The 26,967-nt window shown below is 33.1% G+C and overlaps 1 protein-coding gene across 5 annotated transcripts in view; it reads right to left on the reverse strand.

The window, feature by feature from the left end:
• LOC105329144 (golgin subfamily B member 1) overlaps positions 1 to 26,967 on the reverse strand; it is a 40,257-nt gene that overhangs the window by 2,398 nt on the left and 10,892 nt on the right. Inside the window, exons 8-10 of one of the 5 annotated variants that reach the window (XM_034477379.2) lie at positions 24,850 to 26,574; positions 6,999 to 11,858; positions 400 to 5,934 (exon numbers count right to left, since the gene is read on the reverse strand). In XM_034477379.2, coding sequence (XP_034333270.2) covers positions 400 to 5,934; positions 6,999 to 11,858; positions 24,850 to 26,574 — 12,120 coding nt within the window. The other 4 variants (XM_066071389.1, XM_066071388.1, XM_066071391.1 and 1 more) reach the window with 4 other exon arrangements.

Genomic DNA, 26,967 nt, shown 5'->3' on the forward strand with positions numbered 1-26,967 from the left:
AATATCTATCTTATAACCAGCAATGTATTTATTCTAACATCCACTGCACTTTAACTAATAAAATTCACCTTAAATAGTTACACACTGCGTAGTTATCAATTATCTTTAACACATTATTTCTAACGATAAAACTCCGACAGTAAAAATTTAAAAAATATACTCTAAAGGAGGCTCAATGTTCAACAAATTAACCATCAGATTTATATATAATTTTTGGATATGATTTGGTTGGGCTATAAATTATTAAGTAGTCAAGAAAAAATCCAAAAATTTTACTTTTTGAAATTGGGCATATTTCTATATATTTCATATGAGATATAAACAGTCTAAAATTGGCCACGACAGCGAGCCCTCTTAAAACAAAGTCAACAATAAAATGTTGCTTTGGTTCCTTCTTACCTGCATTGCCAGCTGCTGACATCTTGCATCTCTCTGTTGTAGTCTATGAGCCATCTGGTTAAGTTCAGATTGTGCCTTGTTTTTCTGATCCATTGCTGTTGAAAACTGTCCTTGAAGACGTTGATAGTCATCATGGAAATTTTCCATTTGAATTTGCCCACTCTGATCAATGCCTAGCTGGGCTCTCATTGTCTCATTATCAAACCTTAGCTGTTGTATTAAACCTTCGTTAGCGAGAAGCTCCAGACTTAAGTTCGAATTTTTCTGGCCAAGTTCTTCGCAATTTTTCTCTAGTTGTTTTATGTTCTGTAATAAAGTGTCTTTCTCTCGTGCAACGTGTTCTCTTTCTTCGTTTAAAAACGACTCGTCGTGATTGCCTACATTCAGCATTTTCTGGTGAAGCTCCTCAATAGTTTTAACCATTTTACTGTTTTCGGTCAGCAATTTATGATTTTGATCATTTAAAGACCCGAACTCTTTTTTAACTTCATCATACATTTTGTTCTGAATCTTCAAATGTGCTATTTCTCCATTTAAAACGTCATTCTCTGTTGTTAGCTCACTGAGTTCCTCTAATATAGAATCAATTTGATCTTGTTTATCATTTAATTCTTTTTCAAGATCACTCGGTGTTGACCTAACATGCATAACATCTTCTTTTTTTACAGAAGATTCAATATTCATCGTGGACATTTTCGATTTCAACTGCTGGACTTCACTTTCCCTTTCATTCAACTTTTCTTTCAGGGTATCAAAAGACTCAGCATTTGTCTCTCGTGCCACATTTCCTTTTAACGATTCCATTTCCGATTTCAAAGCTTCATAATCGCTCTGAAGTTTGTCAAAAAGAAGAGCTTTGTATTCCGACACCTGCGTCTTACTTCTGAGAGTTTCATTTTCAGACACAGTTTCATTTAACTCTTCTCTTATCAACTCAAGCTCTTCTTCTAGCTCTTTTATTTTTTCTGCCGCACTTTCATTAGAGACAGTTTTTGTTTCTTTGAAACCGTTATTTGTCTCTCTATCAAACTCAGCTTTCAATTTTACGTTTTCTTGTTGCAAAACCTCAAACATTGAAACCTTTTCCGCTGCTACTTTTAGTTCCTCTTTAAGATGGTCTACTTCATTCGTAATAGCGATTTTCTGTTTTGTAGAAGATTCTAACTCTTCTCCTAATTTTTCATTTCTTTCCGAAACCTTTTCAAGCTCAAGTTTTATGGATTCGATGTCCTCTCCTTTATTACCAGTGTTCAAAATCTGCTCTAACTCAGACTGGAAATTGTCTCTTTCTCTTATAATATGATTAATTTCTAGCTTCTTTTTATCAAGATCTGACCTCACTTCTTCAAGTTCCTCTTCCAGAGATTCGATTTCCTCGACTTTCCACTCCAGGGCTCCAATTTTTTCTTTTAACTTATTATTTTCATCTGAACTATCATCTAGTTTTGACTGAATGGATTCACACTTGTTTTTCAATTCGTTCTTTTCGGCCTTTAATACATTAAAGTCCTCTCTATAACCATCTATTTCATCTTGCATTTGATCCCGTTCACTTTCGAGCATTTCGATTTTTTCTAAAAGAGTTTTTCTTTCCAATTGCTTTTCTTCAGCATTTCTTCTTTCCTGTTCAAGCTTAGAGATGCTTTCTTTAAGTTTCGCTATGATATCCTTATAACTCTTATTTTCAACTTCTAGAGAATCACAAAGCATTAAACTATCTTCCAGTTTTCTTTCTGATTCCTCGTGTTTTCGTTCTGTGGTTTCCAACAGAGGTTTCAATTCTTCAGTATCATTTAATTTGCTTTGAAGTTCAGAAACTCTGTCCAAAAGTTCCATTTCTTTTTGCTTGTGATTCTCTGCAAAGTTTTCTAATGATGATATTTCATTCTTAAAATGCGTGATATCTTCTTGGGTTGAGGAAAGTTTCAAAACTCTTTCTTGTAACTCCTGAAAAGATTTATTCAGTTCGTCTTGCAAGGCTTTTAATTTGCCTTTCAACTCCTCCTCTATACTATGTTGAACTTCTTTTGCTGATTCCAATTCCGATAGTTTCGTTTTCATTTCTTTTATTTCACAAGAAAGAACATTGTTGCTTTCATCTTTCTCTGAGCACATTACTTCTAATTCTTGAACTCGGGATAAATAATCTTCTGCATGAGTCTTTTGTGAGTTTCCAGTTTCTTCAGTTACCTTTTTCAAACTGTTAACCTCTTCTTGGAGCTTGTCGCACTTTGTTTTAAATGCTTTCAATTTAACGAGCATTTTCTCACACTTTGTCTCAGAAAGTTTTAATTTTTCATTTGTTTTTTCTTGTGCTTCTTCCATTATTTTCAATCTTTCTTTAGCAGTTTCAAGTTCTTCCTGTGTGTTAATATTATCTAATCCACTTTTTCTCAGATGTTCGCTTTCTTTAAGAACCTCTGTGTCCGTGAAATTAGTAGTTAATTTAGGTGTTGCAGTGGCTTTAAATATTTCTTGCTTTGCCATGTTGTCACTATCCGCTGTAAAATTGCTAATCTTTGACAAAAGGAATTGATTTTCACTAACAATAGCGTTGTGTTTCTTCTCATATTCTTCCTTATCCTTTTCAAATTCGTTGCTTAATGAGTTCAACCTTGTATTTTCCTCCTTCAGTTTATCATTTTCAGCTGAAAGACTTGCAATTGACAAAGTCATATTTGCCATAGAAGACTCGTTTAAATTTACTTTCTCAGACATTTCCTGAAGATATCTATTCGCTTCAGACAGCTTACTTTCTAATTCAATATTTTTGCTTGTTAAGTCCTTTAATTGTTCCAATTGTGTTCTGTTCTCAGTTGATAGCTTATGATTGATGTCTCTGAGGGAATTGTTTTCTTCAACAACTTTATTTTGTTCTGTCGTTAAATTCTGAATTTGCATCGTCAAATCATTTCTCTCATCGTTTGCAATAGTTAATTGCCCGACAAGGTCATCCCAAGATTCTTTGTGTACAGCACCTTGTTGAATGTCATTTTTAATAGCTGATAGTTGTTCCGTAAGCGTAGAATTTTCCTCAAGTAATGCATTATAGCTTTGTTCCAAGTTTTGCACTTTTTCTTTTTCCTCTTTGTTTTGTTTTTCTAGCGAAGCAAGGGATTTTTCAAGTTCTTCCATATCTTGTGCTTGATTATTTGAAGTTGACTCTTGGTCGGTATATTTATGTAATTCTAAAAATATTTCTTCAATGTCTTCCGTTACACATTCACTGCGCATTATCCGTTGATAATGTTGTTTTGCAAAGTTTGTCACTCTGGAGAGTAAATCCTCTTTTTGTTCCAGTGAATTTGACATGGAGGAGACTTTTTCATTGAGCACATCAATTTCTTTATGGATTGTCTGGTTTAATTCATCCAACTGGCCTTTTTCAATTTCTGTTGCTTTCAACGTTTCCTGCAGTGTGTTTGCCAGTTCACTTTTGTTTCTTACTTCTTGTTGTAAAGACTGTAACAGATTGCTTAATTCGATGTTTCGTTCCTCACTCTCTTTTAATGACACTTCCTTTTCAGCAAGTTGGGTCTCAACTTCCTTCTGCTTCTGTGTCACTTCCTCCATTGAACTCTCTTCTTGTGATTTATTCATCAAAATCTCAAGCTGAACTTTCATATTGTTAATTATTTTTTCTTTCGCTTGACTGTTCTGTTTGGCATTTACCATGAATGTGTCTAGCTCCTCGGATTTATGGGCAAGTTCATTGTGCAATGACAGCTTTTGTTCTTCCAGTGTTACAATCTCTGACTGCATTTCTGATTTCTGAGTTTCTATTCTTAATATGTTTTCTGTCAAGCGGTCTTTTTCTGTCGTATACTGAGTACGCAAGATTTCTATTTCTGCTTCTAAATCATTTAGACATTTTTCTTTTTCCCACAGCTGTGCTTGTATTGAACTTGCAATATTTTCTTTCAATTTCAAGTCTTCTCTCATTATAGCAATTTCTTCCTCTCTTGACGACAACAATGTTTTATATTCTGCGATTTCTTGCTTAAAATCTTGCATGCTCCGACATTTTTCTTCTAAAACCTGGATTTGCTGTTCATATGATTCGATTTTAAGACGAAGCTCTTCAGATCCCAGGGGGACCTGTTCCTTGACACTTGTTTCAACAATATTATCATTATCCTTGACACCATTTGCATCTTTTTTCTCCACTTCACTTTTTAGCGTTGATATTTCACTCACTAGGTCTTCTTTTGATTTTGCTGCTTGCTGAAGTTGAAATTTAAGCTTTTTAGCAGTCGCTATAGCTTTACGAAAATTTAAGTCTTTTTCTTCTTGTTGCTTTTTTAGCAAATCAATTTCCTGTTCATGTTTTAAACAAGTTTCTTTTAAGTTTTCTAAAATTTCTTCGTTCTGAACAAGTTGGTTCAGACGTTCTTCCATTTCTTGCAAGTTTTCTAGCAGCGATGATATTTTTTCGTCTTTCTGTTTTATTTTCTTTAACATTATTTCTTCTTCATTTTCTTTGCTCCCAACCAAGCTAGATAATATATTTTCTTTTTCTTCCATTGATCTTACAAGTTCGTCTGCTTCTGTTTTAGATTTTCTCAATTCTATGCATTCAAGTTCAAGTACTTTAACTTTCTCTTTCTCATCTTTCAACTCGTTTGCCAGAGTATTGTTGTTTTGAATGAATCGATTGAAACGTTCTTCCATTTCTTGTGATTTTTCCAACAGTGACGATATTTTTTCATCTTTTTCGATCATTTTCTTTATCATCAAACCTTCTTCATGCTCTTTGCTTTCAATTAAACTGGATAAAATGTTTTCTTTTTCTTCCATAGTTCGTGAAAGTTCTTCTGCTTCGGATTTTGAATTATTCAATTCTACATAGTCATGTTCAAGAATATTCACTTTCTCCTTTGTATGTTTTAACTCGCTTGCCAGAGAATTGTTTTCACTTTCAAGAGAACGTACAACCTGTTGTAGATTATCTAAATCCTTCATAAGTTTTTCTATTTGTGATGACAGGCTGCTTGCACTTTCATTAGATTGGAGTTTTAAATTCTCAAATGCTGCATTTACTTCACAACAGTTACTTTCCAACTCAACAATTCGCAAACGACTTTGTTCTGAATTAGCTTTCAATTCTTCCTCCGATTGCTTTAAATGATGTATCTGATTCTTATAATCTGCTATGGCATTTTTACTAATTTCTTTCTCTTCTTCATAAGACTTAATTAAACTGTCCTTTTGTAACGTCAATTCTTCAATAATGTTACCATTTTTCTTTACCAATTCTTCATACTCTCTTACTTTTGAGTTGGCAAGACTGATGCTTTCATTCATCTCCGAAACTGACTTCTGAAGCTGAATGTTTTGGGATTTCATTTCTTCCAGACGTTCTTCGGTCCCCCTCAGTTTACTGACAAGCATCTCAGCTTTGTTTGAGTCGCTGTTCTGGTTTTGGTGTGTTTGATACAGGTCCTGCGTTAATTGTTGAACCTGACTGGTAAGCTCTCTTTTGGAAAGTTCCAGCTGCGCTATTTCCTCTTCAAGTTTCTGAATCGTGCCTTCAGCCTGCAATATAAAGTAAACATCACATTTAGTTAATTTTTAAAATAATTTTTCTAATTTTTCTTTAAAAAAAATTGTTGATCTTTTTAAAGTGAAAATGAATTACTTATGTGAAAAGTATATGGTATATATAAATTAATATATCTATATCTATTTTTCTATTATAAATATATATATATATAGGTATAATAAATCAGTATCTATAACTTTATATAAGCTATCTAAATGTAATAAATAATAATCGTCCGGCATATAAGTCATAAATATTTTAAAATAGAAGATATATTCACAACACTAGCTGAACATCAACTAACTCAAACTTTTAATTTGTCAATACTAAGCATTGCACTTCTTTAATCTGAGAAAAAGCGTATTTTTTTCTAAGTCAAATTAATTTAAAAATGCAAGTAACACTTTGCATAAATCATTGCAATGACAAGGTCACCATGCTTTAGTATCGATAGGACCATTAACCTGATGGAACGCTAACGTCTGTTTCCTATCGTCTTCTCTATGTTACATTCTTCAATTACAGATTTAGGTCTAGGATAGGGCAATAAAATACGACAAATACGGATATTGAGGTAAAAGAAAATTTACCATTTGTGCACGATTAACTTGTTTTATATGATTTAAAGTGGACAAATGATGAAAAAAAAATATATGCTGTAACTATAATTCGTTATACGTTTAAAACGAATTAGTAAACTAGCTTGTCTTTCAGAAAATTTATATTTCAAGTTTCATAGTTGTTTAAAAAAAACCCACACACAAACATGAGACAGATAACCATTTAGTACATTGTATATAGTTCTGTAGATAAAATGAAAGTCATGCTAGTTATGGTTATGGTTAGTACAAGAGTAAGTAAACATGCAGCATAGTACTGACAGTTAGACATGCACCAGGTACAGAAAGTGGTAGCATATGCAGTTAGCAATGAAATCAAGACGTCCTCTACACGATAGAAATACTAAAAGATTTGAAAAACAAAGCAACTAAATACACCAACAAAGAGCAGGCGAAGACAGTGTTATAAGACGTGCAGTTCCACTACAAGTTCTTACATCATTCTTAGACTCGGTGGTTTCCATTTCCATTACCGATGTAGATGGTGCAGCCCCTAAAAGTCTTTCTTGATGTTTTTGAATAATAGGTTCATTAACAACATTTGTTATATTGTGAGATTCCTTCTTTAATTCTTGCATTTCCCTTTCCATGAAATCATTGGATTTTTGCAAATGTATTAACTGGTTTTCTTTTTCATCCAAATGAGCAAGTAACTGACGCTTTTCCTTCTCAAAATCCTCTTTCATTCTCGATAATTCTTCGTGACCTTGACGTAGACTTTTTTTCAAACTAGTTGTTTCCTTTTCCATTTCCTTTGTTTCCGACTTTGATAAGAGCTGTTCATATTCAACTGCCTTTTGTTGATGTTGTTTAATCAAATCCTGAGACTGGATATAATTGCTTGTTAGGGTTTCTATTTGGCAATTTTTCTCTTGAAGAGAAGCTGAGATATTAACAGAAGCCTTCTCAAGCGCTATTACATGTTGATTTTGTTCTTCGAATTTGCTATTCAGCATAACTATTGTGTTTTCTAATTCGGTCTTGGCAGTCCTTTCCTGTAATAGTTCTTCCTTTTTTCTAACTATCTCTTCATTCAATCGAGAGTTTTCGTTCTCTAAAGACTGCACTCGACTTAAGCTTTCTTTCCGTTCTCCTTTAGAAGATTCGATAACTTGTTTAAGTTGTTCGATCTCCCCAAGCAATGAATCATTAAATTCCTTTAATGCAGTCTCATCATTATTTTTCTGTGACAAAATAGTTTTTGATTTCTCTTCTAAAGCAGTTATTATATCATCTTTTTGAGTGCAATATGTTTGTAAATCTGAGCATCTCTGATTCACTAAATGAACTTCAATTTCTTTTTCTTGGTAATAATATTGCCATGCCTGATTAGCTTCGGTTAGACTTTGCACTGTTTGTTGCAACTCTGCTATGCTTTGCTGGTTATCTTCCAGTGATGCTGACAGTTGTCTACACTTCTCTTCTTCCTCGTGCAGTCGCTTACGCAAATGAGTAATAGCCAAGTCTTGTTCCTCCATCTTTGAACTGCGCACATTCCTTGCTTCATCAAGTGCTTTTAATGTACCTTCTAACTCCTCCCCTTGGCTATTATATAGCATTTGAATATTTTGCATTTCGTTTCCTTGACGGGATATATTATCCTTTAAGCGTGCAATCTGACCCTCTAAACTGCATATTGTTTTCTTGACATCTTCATCACTTTGAAGGGCTGTCAGTTGAGTATTGAGACTTTTGATAGTGGTTTCTTTTTCTTCAAGACTATGTACATGAGATTCCCTCATCTTCTCAAAAGAGTAAACCATATCTTCCAAGGAAGCCATCTTTTTCATCGTTGACTCATTAGTTTCTTGTAATGACGCAATACACAAATCTTTCTCTTTTAGTTTTCCAAAATTTTCATCAAATGATTGGCGGAGATGAGAAAATTCTTTCCGGATCATTGACAAAACTGCTACAGGACTACTAGCAGACTCCAGGGCTTCATGATAAACAAATTCTTGTTCTTCTTTTATCACTTCAAACACTTCTTTCTTAAACATGCTAAGTTCAATTGCCACAAGTTCAGACCCTTCCTCTAATTTTCTGCATTTGTTTTCCAAGTCAATGTAGTTTTGCTTCAGAGCAAGAATTTGATTGGTTTGTTTGGTTAACATTGACTCAAAATCCTTAATCCTCTGCAGGTGTTCAGTATTCGAAGTCTCAATACGTTGGCGCAAATTTTGATTTTCAGTTTGGTTATCGTCTACGAGTTGACGCCATTCTATTTGACGATTTGATTCCTCTTCAATTGTTTTTAATTTTTCTTCCAGGTCCTTTTTAGTTTGTTCTAGCTGTTTTATTTTGGCTTCTTTGCCTTTGCATAATCTTTTCACTTTAGACAGCTCTTGTTCCAAAGATTTATGTGTACCATTTTCATTTGCTTGTAATCCAAAAGCATTATCATGTAACGACGTTTCTTTTATGGATTCAAGTTCCTCTTTTAAATCAGCGATTACATTATCCTTTTCTGCTACAGTGTCTTCCAATGTTTGTATTGAAGCCTCGATATTCCGGAACTCTTTCTCATACCAATCTTCCCATCCATAAATCCTCTCTTTCAAATCAAATATTCCTGCTTCTTTTGAATGCAAATAATCTCTTAAAGTTTGCAGTTCTTCTTGCTGATTGACGGCAAAATTTCTTCCGTCCACAATTTCTTCATCACGAGACTGAATGACATCTTTAAGATCTTCTATTTCTCTTTCAAGTTGCATAACAACCTCCGAATGCACAATCCTTTCCTTCCACTCACTATCAATTCCACTGGAATTGAATGACAAGTTGTCTACACTCCCCATGGTTGCGCTGCTTCCACTTTCTTCAATCTTGTTTTCCTCTTCTTTGGAAGAGTTCTGAAGTTTGGCTAATTTTGCATCTTTGGCTTTGCAAAGTGTTTTCATTTTTGATAGCTTTGCGTTTAAAGCTGAAAGTTCTTTTTGGTGATTATCTTGCATTGAAAGAATTAAAGCTTGTTTTTCTTCTAATAATGCTGACAAATTAGACTCTGAACATGGTTTTATTAGCTCTGATTTACTGGACTCTCCATTTTGGTTGGTGCTAAATGATATTGAATTATCCTGCGGTTCTATGATATCACTAACTACTGGCATAACACTAATACCAGCGTTGTTCTCTTCCAATTTCTGACATCTGTTTCTCCAGTAATCAGTTTCCGATGCAGATGCAGAAAGGGATTGAATGTCTAATTCCATATCTTTCTCTTGGCGTTGTAGAAATTCCACAGTATTTTCTAAAGCCGCGCATTTTTCTTCTAAACTTGAAATTTTTCTTTCGTTATTCATGCAGTCTTCCAAATAGTCTTTGCTCTTTTCTTCAAAGTCCTGTTGTATATCAGAAATTGTAAGCTCATGTTGTTTACATAACTCCTCGAACTGACAAGATCTATCTAAATCACTTTTTTGAATCTCGATTTCCTCTTCTTTTTGACTAAGTCTTTCAGATAAGTCATTAATTCGTTCCTTCATCATTAGTAAATCAGTTTCTTTTTCAGTTAATATGTTCTCCTGCTTTTCAACAACTTCTTGAAATTTGTTCAGTTTGGACTTTTTGCCTTTTTCTATCATTTTCATTTTTTCTCTTTCAAAAGAAATGGCATCCTTATCCTTTTTCACTTTTTCTAATTCTTCATTTAATCGCACTACTTCTTGTTCTACTGTACACAATTTTCGTTCTGTTTGTGACATGATATTTTGCACGTCAACAATTTGTTTTTCTAAGTCTCTTTTCTCTAACAGCAATGAATTGAAATTTTCTTTACTAGTTTTAAAGTCGGCATTTAATTTTTCAATTTCTTCGTTTTTCTTTTGTATATTTTGATTGAGGTCAAGTTCTCGTTTTTCAAAATCTTTGCAAGTGTGTTTTAATTCTTCAATTTCTTTAAAACTATCCTCCAATTCTTTTCTTAAATGCACTTCTTCAGACTCAAGTGCATTTATCTTTATACTCATCTCCGAAATTTTACCTTGAAGAATAACTGAGTCAGTTTCTTTCTCAGCTAAAAGCTTTTCTTGCAAAGATACCACATCTTCGAACTTTTTTGCTTTTGCTTCTTTTCCTTTTCCTAGCTTTTGTAATCGAAGTATTTCTTGACTTTTTGATTCTTCTTTTTTTATTTCACTTTCATACAAACGCGATGCCTCTCTGAGCTGAATATTGAGCACTTCCAATTCTTCATCTTTCCGTTTTAACATTTCCTCTAATTTCTTGACTTTAGCATCCTTTCCTTTCGTGACCAATGACAGTTTTTTGGATTCAGACACTGTTTTTTGTTGGTCTTCTTCAACACCTAATAATTGGGCTGTTAATCTGTGAATTTCTTCATCTTTCTTCTCCGTAATAAGATCTAAATCTGTATTTTTATTTTCCAGTATTCTTACTGATTCAATCGAAATTTGATAACCTTCTTTCAATTCCTGAATTTGTTGCTTAAGTGCAGTATTTTCTTTGTTTGTGTTTTCAATGGATTGTTGTAACTGTTCAACACTTTCCATTGTATTTTCTTGCTCAATCATCATCCTCTGTAAATCTTTTTGTGCGCATTGTTCTTCATATCTAGCATCTTCCACTTTTTCATTGAGTTCGTTTACGCTTTCTTTAAGAATGATACTCTCTGCTTCATACTCACTCAAATGTCTCTCTTGTTCCGAAATCAACTCCTCTAATTTTTTAATCTTTATTTCTCTACCTTTATACATTTTCTGTATTTTCTGCATTTCTGAAACGAGACCATCTCTTTCTAACTGTAGAGCATTTAAAGTCTTTTCGAGAGTAAGAGTTTTTTCCTCTAACAGACTATCACACTGACTTTTGCTTTCCTCTGTTTGTTTAGCTAACTTTGCATCTTTTGCTCGACAAAGTTTCTCTAATTTTTTCACTTCAGTCTGAAGTTTTATCAGTTTTTCCTCTTTTTCTTTCATCTCTTGTTTAATTGATTCTGATTCTTCATTCTGATTTTCCTTAGCAGCACTTTGCATCATTTCTGAATTTTGTTGAATGTTATCAAGTTTGGTCTTATAGTCAGACAATGTTGCATTTTGCTGCTGTAAGCACATTTCTTTTTCCTCGACAGACACTTTTAGCTCCGAGTTTTCGGAATATTCCTTTTCAAGGGACAATTCCAACTGTGACACCCGTTCAGCAAGATCTTCTATTGTAGATTTCCTCTTTGATGCTAACAGATCTGAACTTTCCTGATCATTTAATAAGTCCTCATTCTCTTTCTGTTTCTTTTCCAATTCTTTTTTGAGGTCATATAACAATTGCTCTTTCTCATGAAGCTAAATAGAAAGGAATTCATAAGGGTCAGTAAAAAAATTCCAAGCTTCAACAAAACACACAAGCAAAAAGAAATTTAAATGAAATATCACTAGAACCAAAGACCTGAAGGGCCATAAAGGCGGCAAGCTGACAATTCTTCTGCACGAAATGCCATATATCATATAAATAATTTCAGAATATGAAAAAGTAAATGTATTTGTTTTGTGTTGTTTGTGCGTTTAACTCTGTAAGCTTTTTTTTAATGAAAAAAAACCCTTAAGAAAGTCATTTTATATGGGTTGTATAATTAAATACAATTATAAAATATTTGATCTATAAAAAAATCTTTTATAATCAAAATATAAGGCAATGATGCGTTTGTAATACAGTCATAAGTTTTAGCTATTTTATATGCGTATAGCTATTGATTACGTTAAAATAATGCCTTAATTAAAATCTTTTAAATCGCAGAATTTGAATTTCTCACTTCCCATTTTCAATAAAGATTATAGTGTTGTTGTTTACAAACCCGCACCAGGGAAATCTGAGATTTCAGTATGTCTATATGTAAGGCTAGTGCTAAACCAGAATCAGCTGCAATATCTTATCTAGATTATCGGCTCTAGATGCACTTAATATGCCAGTCGCGTGATATAAAAGTAATTTTGCAGAAATAATACAATGTACTGTACATATCTAACTTTTTAATATATATAAACCTTCTTTTTGGTGGTGGTGCCGGTTTCTTTATTGTTTCAAAGCCAAAAGTTCGAATTGCAAAATTGATTTTTATCGGGCATGGACTCCAAATTGTTAGCTATAAGCTTATAATATAACTGTAACCAAACTTTTATTTGCGAGTGAGAAATTTTCGGGAGATTCGCAAGAGCCCCAGTGTCCTTTTTTTGCCATATACAGACCCTGAAACGTACTACTACACCACATACTCCATTTTGAAACAATGAAATTGTCAGAGAGTTCCGAATGAAATTTAAGGAACATTTTCACACGATTCTCGCACGCTTTGCTCGAAACGATTAACATCCTTTACACTTTGTCCAAAACATTAAACTGTTTATACGAAACGCTTCTTGCATCAAAGTTGCACGCTCTTTAGGTTTAGTAATACGTTTCAGGGTCTGTAGTTGTAATAAGAAAATAGGTGTGGATAAGGCTTGGTTGCAAAAATAAGTCGCCGCAAACAGCTCACCTCAGGTAAATCGTGAAAAATGTCATTGCAAATAATAGTTGGTTTACAATATTTTGATATTTGGGAAAACGTCTCATATTCATTTGCCATTTATTCTCGATTCAGCATTTACTGTTTAGGCTAGATTATGCTTTTAGTGATGAATTGTAAGTAAATAACCAGGAGAGAATGGTTAGTTGTTTTCTTTTTTCGTTCAGTTGGAAAAATCAAAAGCTTTTGATACTTTTACCGCTTAAAATGGAACATATTTTTTCGTGTATTAAGAAGGCTGTGCAAAAGAAAAATCTGAACGATCGCTAGAAGATTGTCAAGGAGTGCTTTACACCTTACAAAATAAAAATACTCGTTTAATATCCTCATCCTTTTTACAACAATACGAAATATAGCAATCAAAATGGTTTAAAAATCTTATATTATTTTCAACAATAGGGAACACTGAATCAAAACCTTTTTTCTGATATCAAATTTGATGGCATCAATGAACATCTAAATGTATATTAGAATGTCAAATATGTTTAATATCATTCAAATAAAAGCAATTCTATATCTTCACATCAAATTGACAAAGATAACTATAATTAATATCTGTGTATATTTTTGTTGTAAATTTATCATGTTTCATCTCTAAAATTTGATTTTTATTTCATTATCAATTGAAGGCTGTATATGCCGTATTCAATGAAAGTTTTGGAACTTAATAATTATGCATTAAATAATTAATATTAAATTTGTATGTTTTTAATGTCATATAAGCCATAAACTTTCAGGAAACGATAAATGTTATAGGCATAGGCACGATTTGAGAATGAAATTTGAGAGTCGGTCGTAAAACAGGGCTCACAATTATTTGTCTTGCAAACAAGGCTCGTGACTTGTGTTTCTTTACATAGGTTAAATATCTATACTTATAAATTATGACTTTTTGCCAATAAACTACGTAAATGCCTGCATCAGAGTAACTGCTTACACATTTAGTATTTCATCACGTGTAAGTTGATGTCCGTAAGCTATAATTGAATTTCATCTGATAAGTAATTATTGAAAAATAATTTTAATCAAAGTACTGAAGTACTGACGGGAGTTGACTTTATCGATTATTATTTATCTTAAAAACAACGATATGTTATTTTGCTTGGCAAGTAGTTTATAATCTCTATTTGAATTACGTACATTTTTAAAATATGGATTCTCGGACGTTTCCAACGAAAATTTCTAGAAAACCTCTTGTGAATCATGTTGTGTAATATTTAAAAATAGAATTGATTTCATCAAAATCGGTATTCGAAATATTTCAAAAACGCGGGTTGACTAATCAACGCCATGGCGGAAAGTGTAGGGCGAGTTAATCACATTGGTTCTGACAACTTTGGTTTAATTAAGATATGCCAAAATAATATATTTCATCGATTAAAAAATATTTTTATGCCACTAGAGATTTATAGGAGAGCTTATGCATTAATGTGTGAACCATGAACAGATTCTTTTAACAACTCTACGTCTGTGTGAATAAATGATCTATGCAAAAAGTGGAGGAATTGTCTTTCGGGTTAGTGTGACAGTATTTTATCTGAAGTTCTTATTTGAAACAGTTATAAGCTATATTGAGATTTGACCTATAAAACAAAATTTAAAATAGAGATACGACACACTATACACTCACTACAAAATTTGAAATGAAATAAAAAAAATTTGGTAACATTTTCCAGTCAGCTGCAACAAAAAAATATTTTACACATGAAGCATTGTCTTATATTGATGTATAAAGTTACAATAATATCCGCGATTGCGCGGGATATCATCTAGTATTGTAATGAAAAATGTTCAAGCTGATTTGTTTATCTTCTTATTCATTTAAAGCAAAAACAAAACGTTCCTGACCTTAAACACATTAATTTTCGGTCTAAAATTGGTATTTAAACTTCAACATTCAAAATGCAAACAAAGGTTTTGTTTACATAGCAAAGAATTGTAAGCTCTGTACCTTGCTTATAAATCAACGAATGACACTCAAAATTTGGTTGCCTATCAAAAATGCCTTACTTGAGCATTGTAAACATTAAAATCTGGAAAATAAATCGTAACCATTCCCTTTAACTGAAACCCATTAATAAATATTGAAAAACTTTATTATTTCCAATGAATTTAATATGCAACATTTGTCACAATGTTTTGCAATAACACAGCTTCCTTGCAACAAAGATTATTTTCCAACATCACAAAAAGTAACGTTTAATGCGACATATATATATACATGTAGCTTTACCTGAATATAAAACTTAACATATCAAAATTCAGCTCATAATGAGGGTTTTAAATAATGGCAGAAAAATACTAAAATGTTTACATTTCTTTTTACATTTCAAAACTTTTTTTAAAACCCTTTTTGTGAATTTTACTGTGTAATTTGGTAAAACACCATACAAATTTCTTTGACAGAGCTAATAGCAAATGATACAAAGGAAGTCAATTCATGAAAAAATCAAGATACTAGACAACTTTTCACACACCACTTTTTGGTATTCCGATTTATAAAAATACCATAAACTAAAAACTAAGCTCAACGATAAATGAAACAGGCGATTGAAGGGAAACAAGTAAAGGAATAAAGTTACACTATATGTCCAAGCAATTATTCTGTCTGACTTAACAATGACATTTAAGAACTTTTTATAAGATTTTGAATTTTCATTTTCAGAGAGCTAGATGACCGTGATAGTTTTAAGACTTAAATATTATGCCGAAGCAAAAAGAGCTTACTGTGGATCCTTACATTTCGTGGGGGCCAATTTTCGTGGATTGCTTAAATTTTACAGGTTCGTGGGCACGTAATTTCGTGTATTCTCTTATATCACAAAAAGAAACATGCCTTATTCCTTTATTTTATTAATTCGTGGATGATGTTAATTCGTGGATAAGGGGTACCCATGAATTCCACGAAAATTGAGCCACCACAAAATCTAATGATTCCACAGTAGTATAAAAATGTAGAAAAAAATTCAAAGGCTTATACATTTCGAATTTCATGTTATTTAGTAAAAAGTTTAGTTTCACTGTTTCATCTATATTTTTTAAGGTGTTTCTCATTTGTCGACCATCCAGCCTCTTATGAGTATAATTGATAATTTTAAGATGTACGATTTGATACTCAAAGTGTCACGTTTTCTTCAGGTTAAAGCAAAGTAATATTTCAATTCAAACCAAGACTTTATGACTTAAAAAAACAAACATTTTATATAAATCAACCTTAATTTGAGTTCAAAAGAATGGTTTACCTGCTTTGCCATAATGCTGTTGTTTTCCGTTAAAACATGGATCTGCTCTTGCAATGTAGCATACTCACTCTTGGTTTGTAATATTTCAGACTCAAATAAATCTTTCTCTTGAATTATCTGCCCTATACGATTTTCTGTGTCATTGCATTTCTTGGCCAGTTCTTCCTGTGATTGAGATGCTCTCTTCAAAAGCAATTCTCTATTTTCACTTTCTACTTTTAGCTTTGAGTTTTCTTCACTTGCCTTCACTGTTGCTTCTCTCAATTTCTGGAGTTCCTTTTCAAGTTGATTAAAAGAAAACTCGTTTTCATCTCCATCAACGTCTGCTTCTGGACATGCTTCAGTTTTTAAGGCCATAATCACATTTTTCAACTTGAGTTCACTTTCCAATTTCAGCGTTTCTATGAGTTTAAGGGATTTTTTAACTTGAGCTATTTCTTGTTCTTTATCGTTCATTTTTTCTTTCATTTTTTTTATTTCTGTTAAAGTTACCTTATTATTCACATCTACACTGTGTTTTGCACTTTGCAGGTCTTCATTTTCCGATAAAATCAAGTCGTTCTTTCTCTGTAATGATTCAACGCACTGCAATTGTGTGCTTAAATTTTCTCGAGTATCCTTTAATTCTTTAGCCGTTGCATCCATTTGTTCACAGACTGTGGCATAATCCTTTTGAAGGTTCTTAAATTCAGTTTCTTTTTTCAGTAAGTCTTCTTTCAAGCTGTTCAAGCTCTCTTCCTTTCCCTTTATGTTTTCATTTAGAGTATCTATCTCTTTGCAATACCGTTCACATTGGTCAACTTTCTCTGTAAGACAGAACTTAAGTTGTTCACATTCTTCGCTCAAATGAGACTTTTCATTTACAGCAAAATCAAACGTTGCTTCTCTGTCACTGAGCTTTTGCCTTAAATTATTATTCTTTTGTATTTCATTTTTGAGTAGAGCTGTGGTATCCTCTAGTTTCTCTGCAAAATGTTCGCACTGAAAGACCAGCATCGCTTTAGCATGACTTTGTTCATTCTCTCTAAATTTTAATTCTTCTATCTCTTTCATCATGTTAATGATCTGATCGTTTTTATTTTTCAGCTCATTACAAACATTTTGCAAATCCTTAATGTTAGTTTCTAACTTTGTCTTTATCTCAGTTAAAGAATCAACTTGGTGTGTAAGCGTTAAAACTGCTGCACCTTTGTCTTTCAAGCAGTCATCAAGATATTGTGCTTCTTTTTGCAATTCTTGGATGCGGCTTTCCATTGCTGCGTTTTGTGCCTTTAACTGACCGATAACTTCTTCACCCTTATTCAATTTTTCAAAAGAGTTTTGAATACGGTTTTCTGCTTCTTCAATGTGGTGTTTCAAGGAGGAACATTCTTCTATAAGCTCGTTGTTCTTTAACAGGATATTTTCTCTGCTTTCATTATGATTACTGAGTTCGCATTCTAACTTTTGTTTTTCTGCTTCAAGTGCACACAGATTCTCTGTGTAACGTACTACCTCGTCTTCAAGTGCTTTAACTTTACAACCCAATTCTTCGTGTTCAATCAAAATTTGTTTCCTAGTTTTTATTTCACTGTTTAAAGTAGATTGAAGGAACTCATTTTTCTCATCAAATTCATCCAATTTCGACTGCATTTCGCAAATTCTATTTGTCTTAAACCTCAAATCATCGTTCATTTTTCGAAGCAAACATGTCTTTCCATGGTTGTCTGTATTCACCAATTCATATTCGTCTTGCAATACATCAATTTTTGTTTTAAGTTCTTGAATTTCCAGGTCTTTTGTAGATGTTTCCTCCGACCAGCCTGAACTGTACTGCTCTAATTTCTTTTCTAGTGCCTGGCATTCATTTAACTGTTTCTTCAGTGTATTTTCTAACTTACTCTTCGCATCACCATCTTCATGAATCCTCTTCTCTAAATCAACTATCTTCTTCTCTAGTCTGCTCTGCAAATTGCATAACTGCTCATTATCTAAGAATAATTTGCTTTTTAACTGAATTTCCCTTTCCAAATCAGACGCAAGTTCCAATGATCTACAATTAATTTGTTTGCATTTGTTTTCAGATGTTGAATGTAATTCTTTCGTTAATGTGAGTTCACAGCTAACCTGTTTCAGTATTTCATCTTTACTTTCAATAGATATCTGTAATTCTGTTATTTGTTTGTTTAAGCTATCAATTGTGTTGATTTTTGAGTTAATTTCAGAATAAAGCGTCTTCTCTCGAACAGTTGCGTCTTTCCTTAATTTTTGAATTACTTCTGTAAGTTCAATTTGGCGGCTTTCCAAATCCTCAGTATATTCTTTTATAACTGAACATTCTGATTCAAATCTACAGAGTCTGTCTGAGAAACTTGTTTTCTCTTTAATTTCCTTCAACACATTGCCTTGAAGAATTTGGATCTGATCTTTCAAATTATAAATCTCTTCATTCAAAGATTCTATCTCTATTGACTTTTGATGTTGCAACATGTTAATGTTGTCTTCTTTTTGTTGTAGTAAATCATGATGAACATTGAATTCATGCTGAAGAGAAGATAACATATTTTCCTTCTGTAGTAGCTCTGCTCTGACACACTGTTTTTCTTTAAATTGTTTTGCACTCATTTCTTTCTCCGATAAGATCTTGCTTTGCATTTCTTCAATTTCACTTTGTAAAACACACATTTCATTCTCAATCGTGAACATTTTTTCAGAAAGTGTTTCGTTTTCTTCCAAAAGAGAATCATTGCTATTTTGCAATTGATGTTGCTCTTCTTGTATTTTGTGAAGCTTTGTCTCTGTATTGAGCAGTTTTTCTTCAAAGTCTTGAAGCGATCTTGATAGCTTCTCTTTTTCCTCTAACAGCGTTTCATTGACACTGCTCTGTATATCTTCTTTCTTCTTGCTTTCAGTTCTGAGTGATTCAACTAGGCTCTCTAAGGTTCTCATATGGTCTTCGTTATGAGTTTTATTATTTTGCAACATTTCCTCAAGTTTTGTTTTTGAAAGTTCTAAATCATGTAGTTTATTTTTTAATGCTAAAATGCTCTCATCTGCTTTGGCCAAACTTTTTTCAAGCTCATTTTTTTCAAGGTCAACCGCATCGAGTTGACTTTTCACACTGAAAACGGACTCAACGAGTTTCTTCTTTTCTTCAGATTGATGTTGTGATTCCATCATGCTTTGATGAAGTAAACTTTCTTTTTCTTGATTCATACCAAAACTCTTCTGTAAGTCAAGCTTTAGTCTCTCAAGTTCTGCCTCTGATTCACTAAGTGACATACCAAGACTTTGGTTTACCGACTTCAACTCGTCTATCTCTGACAACAGATTTTTCAGTTCCTGATCTTTGTCTATACCAGATTTGCTTAGCAAGTCATTTTCAATTTTCACATCCTCTGTTTCTTTTGATAAATTCTTAAACTGGCAGTCAAGGTCTTGACAATATTCATTTAAATTTTCAAATTCCGTTTTTACTGCGGAATATTTAGAAACGAGATCTTCTTTTTCATCTTCTGCTTTTTTTACTTTTATTTCAAGTGCTGTTTTATCACGCATGACAGATTTACAACAATCATCAAGTTCTGCAATTTTGTTTTCAAAGATTTGTTTTTCTTCTTCAAGTTTGCATATCTTTTCTCTAAACTGTATAATTTCATACTCCATTGCTACCACCCTAGAATTAAGCTCGTTGTTTTCCTTGTCTTTAATGCTAAGTGACAAAAGTTTGTCATTCAAACTGTCTTTGAGTTCTTTCACGACTTCTTCGAAATTGTGCTTCTCGCTTAAACATGTTTCATAGTCACTCTGCAATGACTCCACCTTTATCGTCATCTTTTCTTTTTCTTTGCATAGGCAAGATAATTCATTTGTTCTCAAATCTAAAGAGTCTTTAATTTCCATTATGTATTCTTGAGCGCTTTGATTCTTCTCGTTTAGTTCGTCGACAGTTGTGCGCAAAATTTCGAGATCCTCTTGTATTTTACAATTAAACTTTATCAGATCATCATTTTCCTGTGAAATTTCAGTACCTTTTTTACATTCCAAAATTATTTGGTTTTCTAACCTCGCAACAGTCTCATTAAGAGCACATACTTCCTGCTGTGTCCTCTCCAAGGTTTCTACTAGTTCCAATTGTTTTTCTTTTTGGTGCACAATAACTGTCTCTTTCTCTTCCAAGGTAGAGTTGAGCTTTGAGTTCAATTCTTGAAGATTCTTTATTTCCGCTAACGATTCTTTTACTGTCTTAGTCTTGCTTTTAATACTTTCTTCATAACCTTCGTTCTGTTTTATTTCTACTGCGTATGAATCAGAAAGCTCCTCAACCTTTTCCTTAAGGTTCGACTCTATTTCAGTTAATTTGGCATTTTCTTCTTGCAATTTCTGAATCCTCTGCTCCTTATCATTGATCTCTTCTATACTTAATTCCAGTGCATTTTCGATATCTTTAATCTGCTTCTTGACCTGAACAAGTTCATCCTGGAGATTACTCTTGTTGTCTCTTTCTTTATTCAATTCCCTTTCTAAATCCTTTAATTTTTCTGTCATTACTGATAAATTATTTAATTTCTCTGTATTTGCCTTCTCGAATTTTTCTGAAGTTGTATGAAACTCTGCTATTTCTTGTTTGAAACATTCTACATTTTGCCTCAATGTGTGGTTTTCTTGATTAAGCGACTCAATTACATTATCGTTGGTCTCCAACTGTTGTTTTTTCGTCTTTAAATCTTCTTGAAAAGCAGACTTCTCATTTTCCAGAACTGTCAATGATTCCTGCATCTTTGCAATCTGGTTGGTCAAATTGTCGACTTTTTGCAATAAATCTTCTTTTTCCTGACAAAATTCTTCTTGCTTAAGACTTTGCATTGTAAGTGCATTTTGCAATTTGTTTTCTGACTCCTCTACCAAGTTATATATTGATTCTAGTTCGTCTTTAAGCTGTTTTATTGAATCTAATTTTTCTCTTATATCATTTTGGTAGCTTGACTTCTCTTCCGAAAGTATTTTTAATGTTTCTTGAAGAGCATCACTTTTGGTTACAAAGCTCTCGTTCTCATCTTTAAGCTGTGCTAATTTAGAACTCACTTCTACGTTTTCAGTATGCAAAGTCTCCATTTGTTTCTCAGCTGCTTCTAACTTCTTGCAAGAAAGCTGATTTTTCTCATTTAATGCCTTGAGCTCCTGTATCAGCTTATCCTTTTCTTTGTACATTTCTTGCAGCGTGTCTTTTGTTTTTTGCACTAGTTCATCATGACTCTGTTGTAGAACGGTTAGCTCATTTGTGCTCTCTAGTTTCAGCTGATCAATTACGCACTTCAAAGACTTTACTTCAATGTCTTTCTCTTCGTTCTCATGTAGCCTTTGATCAAGTTGCTTAAGAAGTTCGTCTTTTGCATTAAACACATCTTTGAGATCATTATGAATTTTTGAAACTTCTTTCCTTTCTTTTACAAGCTCTAAAGAAGTATGAGAATGACTAGATTTGACTGATTCAAGATTCTGTTCTACATTTTCTAGTTCTTGCTTCAGTAAATCAATCTGGATTTTCATTTTAATAGATTCATCGTTTGCCACTTTCCCTGTCAACTTCAACATATTAACATGTTTAAAAACGTGAGTCATTTCTTCAGAGACAGCGGATTCCTCTAATGTAGTCTCATCATCAGACTGTATCCATTTGACTAGACAATCTCTATCTAACATAAGCGTATTCACATCCTCCTTTAGACTTTGCCATTCTGCCTCTCTGTGTAAAAGAAGCTGTTCTGTCTTCATATTTTTAGTCTTTAAATCTTGAATTTTTGAAAAATTCTCTTCTTCTGCAGATGATTTATCTATCTTCAAAGCTTCTAAATCATTCAACGTATTTTTTAATTTAGATTCCAATGAAGTAACATTCTGTTCTTTTTCACTCAACTGTGTGCATAATGACTGGGAATATGATTGTAACTTTTCTATTTCTACATTTAGTTTACATGTCTCCTTCCTCATTTCTATAACCTCTTTGGCTTTACATTCCAAGGTTTTCTCTGTTTGCTGTAGTACTTCTTGCAATGAGGAATTGGTGACATCATTTTCCTTTACCGTTTTTTCAAGACCCTGGATTTCTGCTTGGCTGTTTTCACACAACTTTTGAATTTTTTCTTTATCTTTTTCAGCTTCACATATTCTTTGCATCAACTGGTCTATTTCAGTTTTCAAATCTTCAATTGTGTTAAGAGACTTTGTTGCATTGTTCTGCAAATCAGTAATTTCAGATTTCATTCTATCAATTTGAATGTCTTTTATAGAGCGTGATTCCTCGAGTTTTCTTAAACATTCCTCCTTTGCATTTAAGGTTTCGTTTAAATTTGATATCCTCGTTTCTTTTTCTTTAAGCTCATCATACACTTTTTCCATTTTCGTTTCATTTTCCTGTGTGGTCTTCTGAAAAATATTTTCCTTTTCTTCAAGAGTATTTGTGATAATTCTACATTTTTCCTTTTCTGTGTGAACCTCTTCTTTTGTTTTAGCAAGATCATCATGCAAATTTACCATTTTTGTGGCACTGTCTTGTTTTATTGTTTCCATATTTTCAGTGATTAAAGCTAGTTCTTTCTGTTTTGATGACATTTCTTCTGTTAAGTTTGCCAGTTCTCCTCGCAAGTCCCGAATTTCTTGAAGTCCAATATTACGTTTTTCTTCAAGACATTTTGTGGTTTCTTTCAATGCCTCAATTTCCTCATTCCTATCTTTTAGATTATCGTTGAAATGGATTACCGAGGTCTCCAATTCCTGCAACCTGCCATGAGACTTTTGTAACATACTTTCTTGCTCATTGCATTTACTCTCCAGGTGCTGAACATTTGCCCCGTAAGTACGTTTGACATCTTCAATCTCTTTGTTTGCTGCTGCCAAAGCTAACTCAGCGTCAGACAACGATTGGTTCAAATTACTTACAGTCTTCGTTAGGTCATCTATTGCCACAGCTTCTGTTTTTTCTAGAATTTCCAACTTCTCTCTTTCTTTCAAAATTTGTGATTTCTCTTCGCAAATGATTGCATTTAATTTTTTTATTTCAGTATCTTTCTTAGCACTGAACTCTTTTGTTGCATTGACTTCAGTTGCAAGCTGTTCAACATTAACTTTAAGGTCAATTATTTCTTTCTCTTTGTCCTCAATGCTCTCTTTTAATAAATTATTCTCCAATTGAATTTGTTCAGAAGAAACCTTGAGGCTTTCTGCACTTTCAATATGATTATTATTTTCCTCTTCTAGTCTTTTGACCTCGCATTTAATCTGGACATTGGCCTCTTCAAGCAATGTTCCCTTTTCTATCTGTGTTTGAAGGTCACTTTTCAACTTTTCTATTCTTGAAGCATCATTCTTGTTCTCCTCCTTCAATAGCTCTAGTTCATCACATATCTCTGTGTTTATCTTAGTAATTGATTCCACGCATGCCTGTTTCTCGTCAATTTCCCTTTTAAGTTCATTAATACAATGCTCGCTTTCCACTGCATTTTCATCTTTTTTCTTTCTTAAATCTAAGTTTAAGTTTTCAAGTTCTTCTAATTTCTCTTTAGCAGAATTCAACTGAACTTCCAAATCATTCTGTTGATTTGTTAGGTCACTTACTTTGATAGCTTGCTCTTCAAAAATAGCACTTTTTTCCTCCAATGACATGTCTTTTTCTTCAAGTTCTTTACATTTATCTTCCAGCTTTTTCTTGATATCTAGCAATTGCTTTTCTCCAATGTTTACTTGTTCATTTAGTTTGTTGATTTCTTCCATTCTTTCATTATTGTCTCTTTCAAATGCCATTAACAGGGCAGTCTTATTTTCTATATCAGATTGTTTCATGTCAATTATTTTCAATAACTCCTCATTTTCAGTTCTAGTAGCACTTTTTTCAGCATCAAGATTATCAATCCATTTCACTTTTTCTTCTAAATCATTGCTTAGAGTGAACATCTTTTCTTCATTCTTCTTTAAATCTGTATCTAAAGTTGATATTGTTCTATCTTTTTCTTCTATCATATTCTGGAGACCAGATAACATTTCAAGGTTTGAGTCTATTTTGAGCTTTAAAGACTTGTTTTCACACCTAAATTCTGTCAAATTTCGGGAAGTTGCTGAAACTTTTGATGTTAACTCTTCAAGTTCACTTACATGTTCTGATACTATTATCTCACTAGATTGGAGACTCCTTTCCAGCTCATTAATACGTAACTGGTTTAACTGATTTTCCTCTTCTTTTTTTAGCAACTCCTCTTCATATCTATGGTTCTTTTCTTCCAAAACTTTCAGGAAGTCTGAGGATCTTTCATATTTATCATGCAACTCCTTCATGCAACTATTAGCATGCTCTATTTGGGATTGGAGAGATTCGCACTGGGATTTATGATTTTGGCATTCAGTAGACATAGATTTGGCATGCTCGTTTAAAGCAGATATTTCAGAGTCTTTAGATTGCAAGAGCAAATCCATGCGTTTATGCAAATCTGCAACAGAATGGTTAAGTGCCTCTATAGTACTCTGATGTTCATTGCATATATGTTTTAAATTACTAACCTTTTCTGTCAGCATGCTATTTTCCGTGGATTTTTCTTCCATCTCCCTGGTTAATTTTCCAAGTGACTCTGTAAGTTCTGTCCTTTCCTGGTGTACCACTTCTAGGTCCTGTGTCTTTTGCTGCAGAAATTCTGCTTGCTTCTGGTTCTCATCCTTCAGAGTTTGGTTTACAGATAACATTTCCTGAAGAGTCTCCTCTTTTTTTTCAAGACTATTTTGAAGGCTCACTATTTGCTCTTCCATCTTTTTGAAACTTTCCTTCTTCGCAGCTAGTTCTTTGGACAAAGCAGATCGATTGTCGAGCAGAGTTTTAATTTCACTTTGAAGAGATTCAACCTTTGAGCTATGCCCAGAATCTGCCTCTGTTAATTTATTTGTCACACTTTTTATTTCATCATCCTTAACCAGAACTGTCTCTTCTAACTCTGATAATTTTCTTTCAAGTCTTTCACGAACTTCATTTAATTCCTGTTCTGACTTTTGTACTTTTTCATCACTTTCAGCTTTTGAAATTCTTACACCATTCTCCATTTCTTTTAACTTTACTTCACATTCACTGACAGTATCCAACAAACTCTGAATTTTTGAGTCTTTTTCAGCTACAAGTTCTTGCAAAGATTTTACACTATCCTCTGAACTAGAAGACAGATTCTGAATCTGTTCATCTTTCTCTTTACACACTGTTTGTAACTCCTCCAACTGTCTATCAACTGCACTTTTCTGACTAGATAATTCAGAGAGAGATGTTTTCACTTCATTCAAGTCTGATTTAATATGGTTCAATTCTGAGTCCTTTCTTTCAAGCTCATTGTTTTTGTCTGAAAGATTTTCATTTAGGACATCTACTTTTTTGGATAACTCTTTGATGTTTTCCTTCTTTTCTTCCAGCTCCTTTAATATACAATCTTTCTCTTCTTGAAGTTCTTTCAACTGGTTGGAGACACCATCCAACTTCTCGTTAGTTTGTTGCAGTTCATTTGAAAGACTTTCCTTATCAGAGGTAATACTTATTAACTTGGAATGTGATTCCGAAAACGTTGAATGAATGTCTACTAACTCTGAATCCTTGGCCGATAGTGAATGTTTTAATTCCTCAATCTGAACATTTAATGATTGAATGATAGATTCCTTTTCTTTATTTTCAGTTTGTAATGAACACAATTCGGTTTTAAGAGCACTTTCACTTTCTTGTAATTTACTAGTATCTGTTTCCTTATCTTGCACACTGAGTTTGAGATCATTTATTGTCTTCTCTTTGTCTCTGCACTTTTTCCTCAAGCTGTCTAATTCAGTGTCTTTTACATCAGAGTTTGAATTCAAACTCCTTAATTGATTATCTAAATCTTCTAATTGAGATTTTAAGTTGTTGACTTCTGAGTCACTTTCTTGTTTTAACTGTTTTAACTCAGTCATTTCAGTTTCATGTTGATGTAACATCTGTTGAAGAGTTTGAATTTCCTTTACTTTACCTTCAAGATCAGACGACATGGACAGCAAACTCTCTTCTTTGCTTTGAAGAGTTACTTTTAGTTCTTCTATTTCTTTCTCTTGATTTTTATTGAGCTCCTGAAGTTTGCTGTTGTCAGCAGTCAGTGTGGATACCTCTTTTTCCAGTGAGCCTGAGTCATTTGACGATTTCTGGAGGAGTTCCTCTGCTTTGGTTTGCTGTTCTTGTAGTGATGCAATGTCCTCTCTGTGTTTATTCTCCGCTGTAGAGAGAGAGACCTGTAAAAAAAAAAAGACAAGGCAACTTCAATATAAATACCAAAACGAAACAGTAGTTTTCATGATCTTCATACTAAGAAAATAAGAGAGCAGCAAAGGCTATTGTGGAATAGTCATTGTTCATGGGTAACCAATGATCATAACTTTAATGGGTAATCCTTATTCAGGAATTCATACATATTGTACATGTAGTAAAACGTTTGTAATAAAAAAAATTAACGAAACTACAATCAATAAAACACAAAATATATTTATTCTTTGAAAGGATTTTCAATGTATCCGTATTATTTTGCACAGATAGTGCTGCCTTACTTCACATGCACATTAAAAACGTGTGCCATGCATATAGATAGCTTTTTGAAAACCCTGGCGGTACTGCATCCAACACAGTAC

This window comes from Magallana gigas, chromosome 9 (genome assembly GCF_963853765.1).
Source record: "Magallana gigas chromosome 9, xbMagGiga1.1, whole genome shotgun sequence".
NCBI lineage: Eukaryota > Metazoa > Mollusca > Bivalvia > Ostreida > Ostreidae > Magallana > Magallana gigas.